Below are 12,819 nucleotides of genomic sequence, written 5' to 3' on the forward strand. Positions count from 1 at the left end.
CAGGAGCTGACAACACATTGTCCGGAATATGTTTTCAAGAGCCTGCCCCCAAAATAAACTACACGATGTTGGTTACTCCTGAGGAGATGGGTAGGTTGCAACAAGATTTTGCTTCTCATTGTAGCCACTCCTGTACCTGTCTGAATCTTAAAAGTACATATCCCAGTTCCTGCCCACCCACCAAAGAGAAAAACGGAAACTTTAAAAACACACACACAGTAAAAATAAATGGCCTTTCAATCCCCTTCTAGCCAAGTTCCCAGACAGTCGAGTCTGTTAGGCATTCCAACACCAGCCAAAAGCACCCTTGGTAACGTGGGTGTGGGTGTGAGTGCGCTCAGCGGTCGTCCCGGTGGTGGAACGCGGGGGCTCTGCACCCCAAGTCCCCCACAAGGCATCCAGCCACTCCACGTGCACGCCCCTGACTACGGACTCGTTTATCCGGCAGCTTTTCACTAAATTCCTATCATACGCCGGGGTCCCTATTGCATAGAAGTTTTAATGCCCCCTCAGTGTCCCTCAGTGAGTAGCCGGGACGCCAAGCGCTCAGGGTGAGCACACCCCATAGCACAACCCGAGACTCCGGAGCGGCAGACGGTCAGTCAGGTCGGCCACAGGCGTGAGCCCATCGGGGGCTGGGAGTCAGAGGCCTCTCAGCCATCTCTGAAGCCGGAACGGGCACAAGCCCAGGCTCCCGCCCCTCCTGCGTTCCCCACAGCGAAAACCGCTCCATTTCCTCCCCATAGCCCCAGCTACCCGGCTGGTCCCCCTGGTCACATTCCCAAAGTCCGGACTCCAGCACTCACCCCATTCGGGAGGTTCTTCACGATCAGTCGCGACATGATGCACGGTCCCTCTCTCAATTCCAGCACGACCGGACCGCCTCTGCCGCCACCAACTTTCACGCTGTCTCTCTGGGCGCCGCCATCTTGGGCAAGCCGGAACCGAGTCACGTGGCCTGGGCCCGCCCACCCGGATGTGGGCGTGGCCAGGGCGGGCCTGAGCGTTGGCCTTCTGCGCAGGCGCAGGCGCAGGCTCTTGGGCCTCGGCGGGAGACGGCTATGCGGCCTGGGCGTCGGCAGGGGCGCTGCTTCCCGGAGTCGCCGCGGATTTTTTTTTTTAATTACTGTGTGCACACCTCCTGCGAGGAGAGTTTTAAAGTCTAGTTACAGAGCCATGCAGCCATCACAGCCAGCAATGTTGACCCATTTTCATTCACCTTAAAAAGAGCCGCCTCCCCATATTGTTCCTCCCCACCAGCCCTTGGCAGGTGCTGTGCTGTCTAGGGGTTGGCCTGTCCTGGGATCTTAATGGGGTCACCCCCCCAAGCATATTTTAAAACTTGGCTGAAGACGCAACGATGGCCCATTTCTGTGAGTAGATGGCTTAGGGCTCACTGTGTTTCCGAGCCACTCACGTCTCCCACCCGTGTTGATGGCGGGAGGCGGGGTGCCTGGTCCCTGCACACTCAGGCCCCCACAGCTGGGCTGGAGCCGGATTTTCGCGGCAGCACCGAGCTTTTACCCTTTAATAGGGGGGCACCTAGGGGTTACCCCGCCAGTCCTGACTTCATGCACTTTTATGATTTTCATGCACTGCCTTTATTAAAACATACAACTCAGTGCAGCCTTCCGGAAAGAAATTTACAAACCAGGAGGTGTGGGGAAGGCATTCAAACGGAACCAATCCGTGCCTCCTGACGCCAGTCCAGGAAATGTGGCAGCCACATGTGCCAGGAGGCAGGCCCGGCAGGGCTGGGTGCCCCGGGTGGCTCGTAAGAAGCCCACGTGATGACTTTATTATTCGTCTTCCTGCCTTCCCTTTCTCTCGCAGCGCATCGGATCAGGGGCACCTGGATCCCACCAGGGAACAACACACGAAGCGGGTTGGATTTGGCCGCAGCGATGGTGCCTGCAAGCGGGTGCCTGGGCTGTGAGGTGTCGCATCTGGACTCTTGGGGCTGGGGCTAGGGGAGGAGGAAGAGCTGGGGGGATGTTCCAGAAGTTTGTGGAAGATTCTGGAGTCTTGGTTCCCTCCATAAATCAGCTGCTTCGTGTTCCAGGGAACGCGGACACCGGCCACCCATGTGCACAAGCTGGTCCCACGGAAGACGCCTGCAGCAGGGGGCCTTGCTGCGGGATGGCTGGTAGTAACCACAGCCTAGGTGCCTCAGCGGGAAATGGGCCAGAACAATTCCTAAAATGTCAGGGGGACATTGGGGAGGAGACAGCACCGCATGGTGATTTACAATTCATTTTTGAGGACAAGGAGCTGGGTGGAGTGCAGCAGGTCCCATATCAGAGTGCCTGAGATCAAGTCCTGACTTGGCTCCCAACCCAGCTCCCTGCTCATGTCCCAGGAAGGCAACAGGTGGTGCCTGAAGCGACTGGTCTCCTGCCGCCCATGCGGGGAGACCCAGACGGAACTCCCGGCTCCTGGCTCTGGTCTGGCCGAGCTCTGGCCACTGTGGGCATCTGGGGAGTGAATCAGCAGGTGGAAGAGCTCTTTCTCTCTCTCAGTAATTCCACCTGCTTCCAGGCTGGGGTAGGGAACACAGAGCTATGCCAGGGGCATTCTGTCCATGCCAGAGAGTAAAGAAAGGCTAAAGATACATGGGCAACAGACATCCCAGAGAGTTCCCAGTGTCTAAAGCTGGAACCAAGATGCTGTGTTTCAGTCCAGGCTACAGAATTGACTGAAGTGGTTACTTCAGTTACAAGTGCAGGTACATTTCCCACGTGCAACCCCTCACCCATGGCGTGGCCCTTCATGAGGCCAAGGCTGACTCTGCGGCCGTGGGCTGTGCGTGGCCGCCTTCCCCCTGCCCCATGGCTGTCAGATGGAAAGGGAGAACAGCAGTCACCTTGCAGGGGCAAGAGCTGACGGGCACGGCCAAGGCAGGTGGCCAGGGTGAAGGTCAACAGTGGTGAGTCCCATTGACCTCACACACCCTTGGTGGGACAGACTCCGCAGGGCTGCCCTCACATGGTCATCCTCCCAGAGCCCTGCTCCAGTCAGGGAACGGCCATCAGCCAACAGAGGAGCCTCCGGAGAAGGCCCTGGCCAGTCGCTGAGGCTGCCATGGTCCCCAGGGGCCAGGGAAGGGCTGGGAAGTACACAGCCTAGAGGCTCCTGGAGAGACCCCATTTCCCAGTGTGACATCCTGGATGGGAGCCCAGGAGGGTGATGGATGGGACACGCTCACTGTGACAGGTGCCCCAGTGCACTGCCCAGCACGGGGGCAGCTCTGTGCCAGGCGGTGGGACCTGGCACCCTCACTGTGACAGGTGCCCCAGTGCACTGCCCAGCACGGGGGCAGCTCTGTGCCAGGCGGTGGGACCTGCCTGCAGTGATTTCATCAGAGCTTTGCTGTCAGCCCCTCTCTGGGTTAGGCATTTTGAAAATGAGGGGAGGCCATGGCAGGTGCGTGTTAACTGTTGGCTAGATCACACACCTCCACAATAAGCTGCTGCCCCCTGTGCCGGGAGCCCCTGCAGGGTGTCCGCTGCTCTTCCAGCTGGTGATGGGGCCTTGGCAGGCTTGGTTCAGGGTGCAGGGACCCAAGGCCTTGGGCCATCCTCTGCTGCTTTCCTAGATCATTAGCAGAGAGCTGAATCAGAAGTAGAGGAGGGCCCGGTGTGGGAGCCTAGCAGCTAAAGTCCTCACCTTGAACATGCCAGGATCCCATATAAGGGCGGGTTCTAATCCTGGCGGCCCTGCTTCCCATCCAGCTCCCTGCTTGTGACCTGGGAAAGCAGTTGAGGAAGGCCCAGAGCCTTGGGACCCTTGTACCAGCGTGGGAGATCTGGAAGAGGCTCCTGGCTTCCGATTGGTTGAGCTCTCACCATTGCGGCCACTTGGGGAGTGAATCATTGGACGGAAGATCTTCCTCTCTGTCTCTCCCCCTCTAGTCAGTCAGCCCCTGTCTAGGCGTTTCTTACTGGGTTTCTCTTTCTAATTTAAAAAAGTTATGTGCAGTTCTTAGGGTTCACCAGCAAGGGGAGCCAGAGGACCACAGATAGCAGAATTAGCCGTTTTTGGTGTGGCTGAACCTGCAGAGGTGCGAGCTTCGTGACCGCTGGTCGCAAACTCTGGCCTGTCAGGCCCGCTGCTGGACACAGCTCAGCAACTGTAAGATCTAGGCAGATGAAAGACTTAATCCCGAGGCAGGTAAGTGAGGCCGCAGTTAGGGGGAAGACACAGCACGGAGGGGCGGGAAGGGGGACGTGGAGGCGGGTACTCAGCTGCAGCCCAGAGAAACGCCCAACTGGGATTCTGTCTTCTGGAAGGCAAGGAAATGAACTTAGGCCATATTCTTGACTTTATTGGAGAAGGACAGTATGCACTGTCAGTTGCTGCTGGTTCGCTGCCCAAATGCCTCCGCAACTGGCGCTTACCAGCTGGGAACTCAGCTGAGGTCTCTCCTGGAGGTGGGCAGGAGCCCAATCCCATGAGTCAGCACTGCATGGGGTACCCTCTGCCCCATGAGTAGAAACCAGAGCTGGGAACCAAACACAGGAACAGCCATGTAGGAGGGCACGAGGATCTGAAACGCTGGCTTGATTTATAGCCACCAAGTTGGGTGCTGGTTCTGTGGCATAGCGGGTTAATCTTCTGAAAATAACACTGCCGGCTTGAGTCCTGGCTGCTCCACTTCTGCTGTAGCGCCCTGCTGAATGACCTGGGAAAGCCCCTGCACCCACGGAAGGCTCCGGAGGAAGCTCTGGGCTTCAACTTGGCCCAGCTCTGGCCACTGGGGCCCTTCGGGGAGTGAACCAGCAGATGGGAGACGGATCCATCTTTCTCTAGTACCTTCTTTCCAACAACAAAAAATATATATATATCTAAAGTCTTAAAAAATACCTTCGGGTGTGTGGTCACTTGTGGGCAGTGGCTGCAGGAAACAAAGCAGGCAGAGAGCGAAGTCACGCGGACAGCGAGAGACAAAGCTGGTGGCGGGCCCTGGTTGTTTCGGGGGGCCTACCTGGCTCTTCCTCTGCCGGTGCACCCCAAGCAGAAGGTGTCAGTTAGGGAACGGAGTCCCTGGAGGTGTGTCCTCCATGCTGGAAAGCCCCAGATGTGAGCAGCTCATCCTCAATGTCAAGGTTTTAGCTTCAATGCCCTGGGGACACTCCTGGGGGTGTGGGAGAGGGGCAAAACCTCGCTTGTCCCTTCATCCAGACCATGGGAACCCCAGGCTGCTGGCGGACGAAGCAGGTTGGAAGTGTGGGAAAATGAACTTCGAAGTCTTTGCCGGTGTAAGAGGCTCTCGACACCCTGGAACACGCTCATTGTGAAGGAAGGCATCCCTGTGCACGCCTCTCATCACGGAGGCTGTGTTTCACACGCACACTCGTGTGTGAGCAGAAGAGAGTCCCACACTGGCAGCATGGGGCCTGCAGGGACCCTGACAGTGGAGTTCCCAAGGACCCTGGAGCCCATGCTGGGCAGACAATGAAGGTGCCTGCTCTGGACAAGCTCCTGCCGGCTGTGGATTCCTTCTTCTCTTTCTGCAGTGTCCCAGTACTGGTGAGCCGTGGGGGAGCCCCAGGGTGGGCAGACCTGGCTGCTGGGCATGGGCATGGGGTTGGGACCAGGAGTGTCCTGGGCTGGGCAATTGGCCACAGTGGGCCTGATCTGGGCATTTTAGAATGCTCAACAGTATCTCTGGACGGATCCAGAAAATGCCTGCAGTGACCCCTAGTGGTCAGGACCGGGGGTGTCTTCAGCAGGTTAGGGAGTGGGAGGATGTAGCTGAAATGAAGACTCAATGTAGTGACTACGGCTTTCCATTGGCTAAATAATTAAAAACAAAGCATGAGTCAGCGAGAGCAGAAGAAGAGACCAAAAGGTGGCTTTCTTGGAATCTTCATTTGAAAATCCTGTGAGGAAACCTTTCCCCAAGAATTCTGTTTCTGGAGGGTGTCTGAAGGAACTCTTTTAGCCTGGGTCTTTTTGTATGAGACCATAGAGGAGGCTGGCATAGCTGTCCAGGGAGAAAGGCCAGTGGGGAGGGAGTGGTGTGTGGCAGAGTCTCCCCATGTGTGGGTGCCAGGAAAGATCACCCCCAGTTCCTGCTTCCGATGCTGAGGCAAAGGGGCAGGAATAAAACCATGGCTGCCTTCCCGGGACACGGTCATGGTGAAGCCCACTGCCCCTGCGGGTGGCCAGGCTTCTCCTGTGTTCCCGTTACACTCTCAGGACGAGAAACTGCTTGGAGAATTCAGGGGCAATGGTTGGGATCACAGCGCCAGGACGGTGCTGGCCAGGGTGCGGGCAAGGACGAGGTTTTGGGGTGTGCTCCATGTGCCAAGTATTACCTGGGTTAACCTCTAGGTGGACACTCCCAGGAGGAAGATGCCCCCAGGATTTCCATTTTATAGATGAGAAGCTTGAGGCTCAGAAAGAAGTAACTTACTCTGGCCCTTTGGCTGGACAGTAGGGGCACCAGGGGACACTGGTTTGTTCACTTGGTTAATTTGTTTGACAGAGTCCACGTGCTTTGTAAGTATACTTCTAGGAACGCAATACTATTCCCTTTGTCTCCATCCTACCCTCCTTTCCTTCTCTTTTTGGCTTTTTGAAATGACGTTTTCATTTAACATCACAGTCAGTTGCTTCAGCCACTCAGAAGTGTAAACAGCAAGAAGGCTTTGGCTCAGCGGGAGCCCGGCGATGGCTGCACTGATGGAACCTCACCACATTTCCAGGGGCACTGGAATAATCCAACCCACATTCTGACATTGTGATCACAATGTAACATCATCATGTTTCTAGTATCAATTCTATTGTCCCATTCATGCCACAATGTTACAATGTAACCTGTACATTCTAATTTGCCCAGTGACATTTTAATCACAACTCCTAGTGTGACCTGCGCATTACAAATTACAATGTCATTTGCATGCCGGTGTTATCTGCCTCTCTCACAGGCAGAGCTGAGATGGTTCCTCATTCACACACGTAGAACTCCCAGGCTCCTCGAGTGACTGGTGTCGTTTGTTTATATGCAGACGACCAGCTTCAAGAACTATCATTACACCTTTTATGTTTAGAAAAAAAAATGTATTTACTTGAAAAGGCAGAGTGACAGAGAGGGAGAGACAATTGGGACTGGGGCAGGCCAAAGCCAGGAACCCAGAACTCCATCCACTTCTCTCATATGAGTGATGGAGGGCCAGACACCTGGGCCACTGTCTGGTGCTGCCGGGCATGTCATACGGGAGCTGGAAGGATGTGGAACAGTCGGGACTTGAACTTGCTGTGCTGCTGTGCCCCCGCCTGCCCCAGGTCCTGTTTCACAGATGACGAAAGTGATGCCAGAGTGGTCCAGTGCCTGACCTGAGACTACAGAGTTGGGAAGTGGCAGAGATGGGATTTGAACCCAGCACCCGCAAAGGTTGGAGCTTCCACTTTGGCTCTTGGTTCTGTTTCCCAGGCCAGCATACTAGGTTGTGTGTGTGTGGGGAGCGGGGCGGTGCGGGCAGAGTGCCAAGGCCAGAGGGCATGAGAGAGACCAGGCCAGTCTGCCTCCTTTCCTGGCTCTCTCTGTCCCCTGGACTTCGCCTCACTCACACGTACACAGCTGCCAGAGATCAAAGCCCTCCCCAAGATGTATTTGCTGCGAGCTCTAAACAAACGGGTGTTACAATGCAGTGAAGAGAAACATTGTGAGGACACAGCATGCCGAAGCCAACTGGCCCTGGGGTCCCCATGATTGATCGCTTCTGGCATGTAGGTGGAGGGGTGGGGAGACTCCAGCTCGCGGGGGGGAACTACCTGGGTCGTTCCTTCCATTCTGGGACAGCACTCCCTTCTAACCTCCTGGCCCACGCCATCGCCATCTAGGAATAACACAGAGCCACTGGCCAGCCAGTCAGCATGTTAACCCTGCCAAGCACGTAGCAGGCAGTCATGCTGAAGCCAACCCACAGGCAGGCAGCTGTACTGGTGCATTTTGTAGATTGTGCAGAGCCAGGGAAGCTGGCCTCTGCTTAGCACCCAGCACCTGAACAGGGATTAAGCTAGCGGTTCTCGTACCTCACTGGCTCATGACCTTTGGGGGGAAGGACAGACAGGGACATGGGTCCCTGAGATCTGGTGTGGGGAGGACAAGAGGGCTGTAGGACTGAATGAGTAGCTAAGATGCCAAGAGAGGGATCCTTGGTCCTATGGGAGTCCCAGGACCGTGGGAAGTCCGTTGCTTGCCTAAGAATGTTATTTTTGAATTGAAAACTGTTGACTATACCAGTGACTTTGTTTTAAAAAAAATTATTTGGGGGCTGGGGAGAGGGAGGGGTGAGAAACACTGCTCCCTGCCTCAGTGGTTCAGTCCTCAGATGCCCCCAAACAGCTGGGAGCGCAGAACCTAACCAAGGTCTCCCATGGGGGAGCAGGAACCCAGTTACTGGAGCCATCTGCCCTGCCAGTCATGTCTGCATGGGCATAAAGCAAGAGTCAGGCAGTGGAGACAGACGCCCCAATGCGGGACAGGAGCTAGGTCAGACACCAGCCCTAGTTGCCTTGGGAAATGGGAGATTTGGGGAATGAAACAGTTGCTGAGAGAAGAACGGTTAGGGTATCTATGAGTGATGCTTCTCTGTGCCCCTCTGTTGCCAGGGTGATGGCTGCTGGCACACTTGGGCCTTGACCAGGAGAAGAGAAGCGGATGGGACTTCCTAACCGCATTTGTACAACCGTCCACGTGCGGCGGCTCTCTGGAACACACCCTACACTTCCCGGCAATCAGTCGGCGCTCAATACAGCAAGCCCTGGGTCCGACCATCTGATGTCGTTCCTAGCCGTGAAGACCCACCCTGCCTTTGGCCTGAGTGTGGGACAGGTGCTTGGCGTAGCAGCCATGATGCCAGCGGGGATGCCGCATCTCACCTGGGTTTTGGGCTCATCTCCACTTCTAACTCCAGCCAGCATGTGGTACAACAGGATAAACTGCCCGTTGCGATGCCAGCAGCCCATAGGAGCCATGATTCCAGTCTCCACTGCTGCACTTCTGGACCAGCTCCCCTGCTAATGTGCCTAAGGACTTGGGCCACCGCCACGTGCGTGGGAGACCCAGTTGGAGTTCTGAGCTCCTGACTTCAGCCTGGTCTGCCCCGGCCTTGCTGGTCACTTGGGGAGTGAACCAGTGGCCGGAAGAGCCACTTCTCTTGTCCTCTGTAACTTTGTCTTTCAAGTAAATAAGTATGCCTTCAAAAGAGAAATGGTTCCTGCAATGACACAGATCACACAGGGAAGTTTAAGTTCAGGAGTAGTTTGTGGCCCTGGGGTTTCTCAGGGAGGAAACAGGAGCCCTTCAGCACGGGTTTTACTTTAGTCCCTGGGGAATGCAAACCTGGACATCTCTCAGTCCACGCGCAGGTGCCCTTGGCTCCTTGGGAGAGCTGGCTGACTTCAGCTTCCTGTCCTCATGGAATTCCATCATTGCTCCAGCCACCCATCCATCTGCTTATCTATTTTTGTTGGTAAGGAATGTCTTAGAAAACTGGTTGCCTGGACACCAATTTGAATCAGTTATCCAGCTGACTCGATTGGCTAGTCCTCCACCTCCAAGTGCCAGGATCCTTTCCTTATAAGCACTGGCTCATGTCCTAACTCCTTTACTTCCCATCCAGTCCCTGCTTATGGCCTGGAAAAGCAGCAGAGAACGACCCAAAGCCTTGGGACTCTGCACTTGTGTGGGAGACCTGGAAGAGGCTCCTGGCTCCTGGTTTCAGATTGGCTCAGCTCTGGTCATTGCAGTCATTTGGGGGGTGAACCAGTGGATGGAAGATCTCCCTTTCTCTATAAATCTGCTTTTGCAATGAAAATAAATCTTTAAAAGATTGGTATCCCAGAGTATAAAGCATTTTATATTTTGCTTATTTTTTGTGTTTCCAAGAGTCCATGTTAACCGCAAGAATCCTGCGCTAGAATCTACTCAACAGTGGCTGCAGCCTAGCAGGCGTTGGGGATCTCTCCTCTGTGGGCCACAAGGAGAAGACTGCGCTTTCTCCTGGCCACCGGCAGCATTCCAGTGCGGGCTCCTCTGGAGTTTTACAACCTGCTTCAACCTCACCCGTGGTTTCACGCGGGCCTCCTGACTCCCTTTTCTTAGTGGTTCCCAGGAAACAGGAAATCCACCTTTTGAGAGGCGGAGGGACCAGCCGGAGGGAAGCAGGGAAGAGGGGTGCAGGTGCAGCATTGCTGCGTGGAACAGCTCTTCCCTCCCGGCAGGGCACCAGCTCAGCCTCCGCGTCTGGGTGCAGCGGCCAGAGAGCGCGGCAGCTAACCCCTCCCACCGCAGCTCGCCCGCCCGTCGCGTGCTCTGCCAGCACTCTCCCTGCGTCTCCTACGTGCATCCCTAGCCCTGTGCTCAGGGGAGGGTCCCGGCAACAGCTGCCTTTGATCAGCCCAACATCTGGGCTGACTGGTGATCAAACACTGCAAGCTGTGACAGCTGAAGAGCTGGCCAGGACCCAGGCTGCCGCACTGCGAGGGTGGGGGAAGGGCAGGACAGGGCAGGGGGTGGGGATAAGGTGGAAAGGGGTGGTGGTGGTGTCTGGAGCAATCCAGCAAACCCCAGGGACCTGGTGGAAAGGGGGGCACGGAAGCGCGCCTCTGATCCTGTGCCCTTCACTGTGCTTCAGTAGTATTTTCTGTAAAGTGGGAACGACGCGCGCGCGCGCGCACACACACACACACACACACACACACACGGCTTCTCAGGGCTGCGACCTTTGAAGGAGCCCTGCCATCACAGCGACATTTGCATGAGCCAAGAACAACTCCGACAGGCTGGCGTGTAAAAGCAGCGGCAGCATGGCAGGGCAGATCCCCCAGGCAGCCAGCAGAATATTCCCCACCTACCGCTGACTCCATTCTACCCATCACGCCCAGGACACCCACCCTGAGCCAGGCAAGGCAGACACCAAGCACTGACTTCCTATAGACCTCCCCATGGAACTGTTTATGATGCCCATTTTACAGATGAGAAAACGGAGGCCTGGCGAGCGTCCCTTTCTCAAGGTTGCCCCCTGGTAGGTGGAGCTTCAGAGCCTCAGAGCCTCAGGCCCTGGCTGAGTTCCTGCAAGCATTTGCTGTTTCAGGGCTGTTGTTTTCCCCTAAGGTCCTGCAGGGTTCTTGGGACAGCCTGGATGGGAAGGACAAGCCCTCTATGACAGGAGTTTGCATGTGGGCAGGTGACTTGGGAACTGCTGCTGGGGAGCAAAGCACCTGAGCAGGAGGGACTTGGCCACTGCCCCCCAGTGGCTGGTACAGGCTCTGCAGGTGCAGGAGGCCTGGGATGTGTGTCTCCCAGGTGTCGGCTCTGGGAGGCCAGCCTTCCTCCATTGGACCCGCCCCAGCGGTCAAGGTGACAATGCGATTGGCTGTGGAGGGTTAGAAAGCGCTTGCTTTGGGAAGGGATTCCCTAGGCACAACTCAGAGATGGGGCAGGGCTGTCGTTCTGTCCGTGGTTTATTAAGCTGCAACATCCCTGGTGGGGGCTAGGGGAGACTTCAGCACACAGAAAATAGGACTCCAATGGGCCGAGGCCCTGCGGTCTGGGAGGATGGTGTCCTGTAGTTCACGGACGGTGGGCGTGGCTTTAGGTCACCTGCCGCCTCCACCATCCTGCCCCCAGCCCTGGTGAGCAGCATGCCCACGCTTCTGCTTTGACTACCCTTGGCATCTACCAGCCGGCCTGACTTTAAACCTGCCTTCCTTCCTCCCCCAGGGTGGGCTGAAGTTTTCCCTGTTTTCTTCAACATTTTTGGGTTGGCCTCCTGAGCCCTGGCCCTTTCCAATGTGACCTTCCTTGGAAACTGGGTCATTGCCATTGTGATTCGTCAACCCTAACTTGACAGCACACTGGAATGAACCTTAAATCCAACCGCTGGTGTCCTTAGACAGGAGATACTTTTTTGAAGGATTTATTTTATTTGAATGGCAGATTGTGAGAGAGTGAACGCGCGAGCTTCCGTTTGCTGATTCACTTCCCAATGCCTACAATGGCCAGAGGTGAGCCAATTCAAAGCCAGGAGATTCTTCTGGGTCTCCCGAGAGGGCGCAGAGTCCCAAGAACGTCACTGTTTTCCCAGCCACACACAGGGAGCTGGATCAGAAGTGGAGCAGCCGGGATTAGAACTGGTGCCGATATTGGGTGCTGGCACTGCAGGTGGAGGATTAAGCTGTTGAACATCACGCTGGCCCCAGGAGGTTATAATCTGGACACAGCTGGAACGTCCAGTCATGTCTAACACAGAGACTGAGATGATGTCCAGAAAAGCCACGAGGCACCAAGGGTCACCAGAAAACCACGAGAAACAGGAGGAGGGGCATAGGGGTCTCAACCCTGTCCAACAGGACTTCCGTGTTGGGGATTTGTCTGAGGTCATGGCCAGCACAGCAAGCCTTCCTCTGCCTGTCTCCTACTCACACAGAACTTTGAAAACTGCTTCCAGAAGCCCACAGGTATCCCCCAACCTGTGGCTGGCCTTGAAGGTGGTTAACGTCTCTAAGAGCCAGAGGACTTCCGCAGGAGAATAAAGAAATGTCTTGGGGCCGATCAGGTGGATTTGATAGACAGATGTTCTTTTTATGAGCACCCTGTGTGGTGACACAAATCACAGGCCGGAGGGGTGGGGTGAGATGTGAGGGGCAAGCATGACCCAGACTGCTGGCAAGGCTGGCATAGCAACACATGCCGTCTGAGGCCATGTGGGCGCTTGCAGCTCCCCTCCGGCAGTGGGACACAGCCACGCTCGTCCCATGTGCTGAGCCCTGGCAGGAAGGTACACAGAGACAGGATGCAGAAGCAGT

The 12,819-nt window shown here is 55.8% G+C and overlaps 1 protein-coding gene across 1 annotated transcript in view; it reads right to left on the bottom strand.

Moving 5' to 3' along the window:
- Positions 1 to 953, bottom strand: part of RBM19 (RNA binding motif protein 19) — an 89,727-nt gene extending 88,774 nt beyond the window's left edge. Inside the window, exon 1 of the mRNA XM_004595279.2 lies at positions 807 to 953. Coding sequence (XP_004595336.2) covers positions 807 to 842 — 36 coding nt within the window. The 5' untranslated portion in view covers positions 843 to 953. The remainder of the gene's footprint in view (positions 1 to 806) is intronic.
- Between the last annotated feature and the right edge of the window lie 11,866 nt (positions 954 to 12,819).

Source organism: Ochotona princeps, chromosome 29, assembly GCF_030435755.1.
Source record: "Ochotona princeps isolate mOchPri1 chromosome 29, mOchPri1.hap1, whole genome shotgun sequence".
In the NCBI taxonomy this organism is placed as follows: Eukaryota; Metazoa; Chordata; class Mammalia; order Lagomorpha; family Ochotonidae; genus Ochotona; species Ochotona princeps.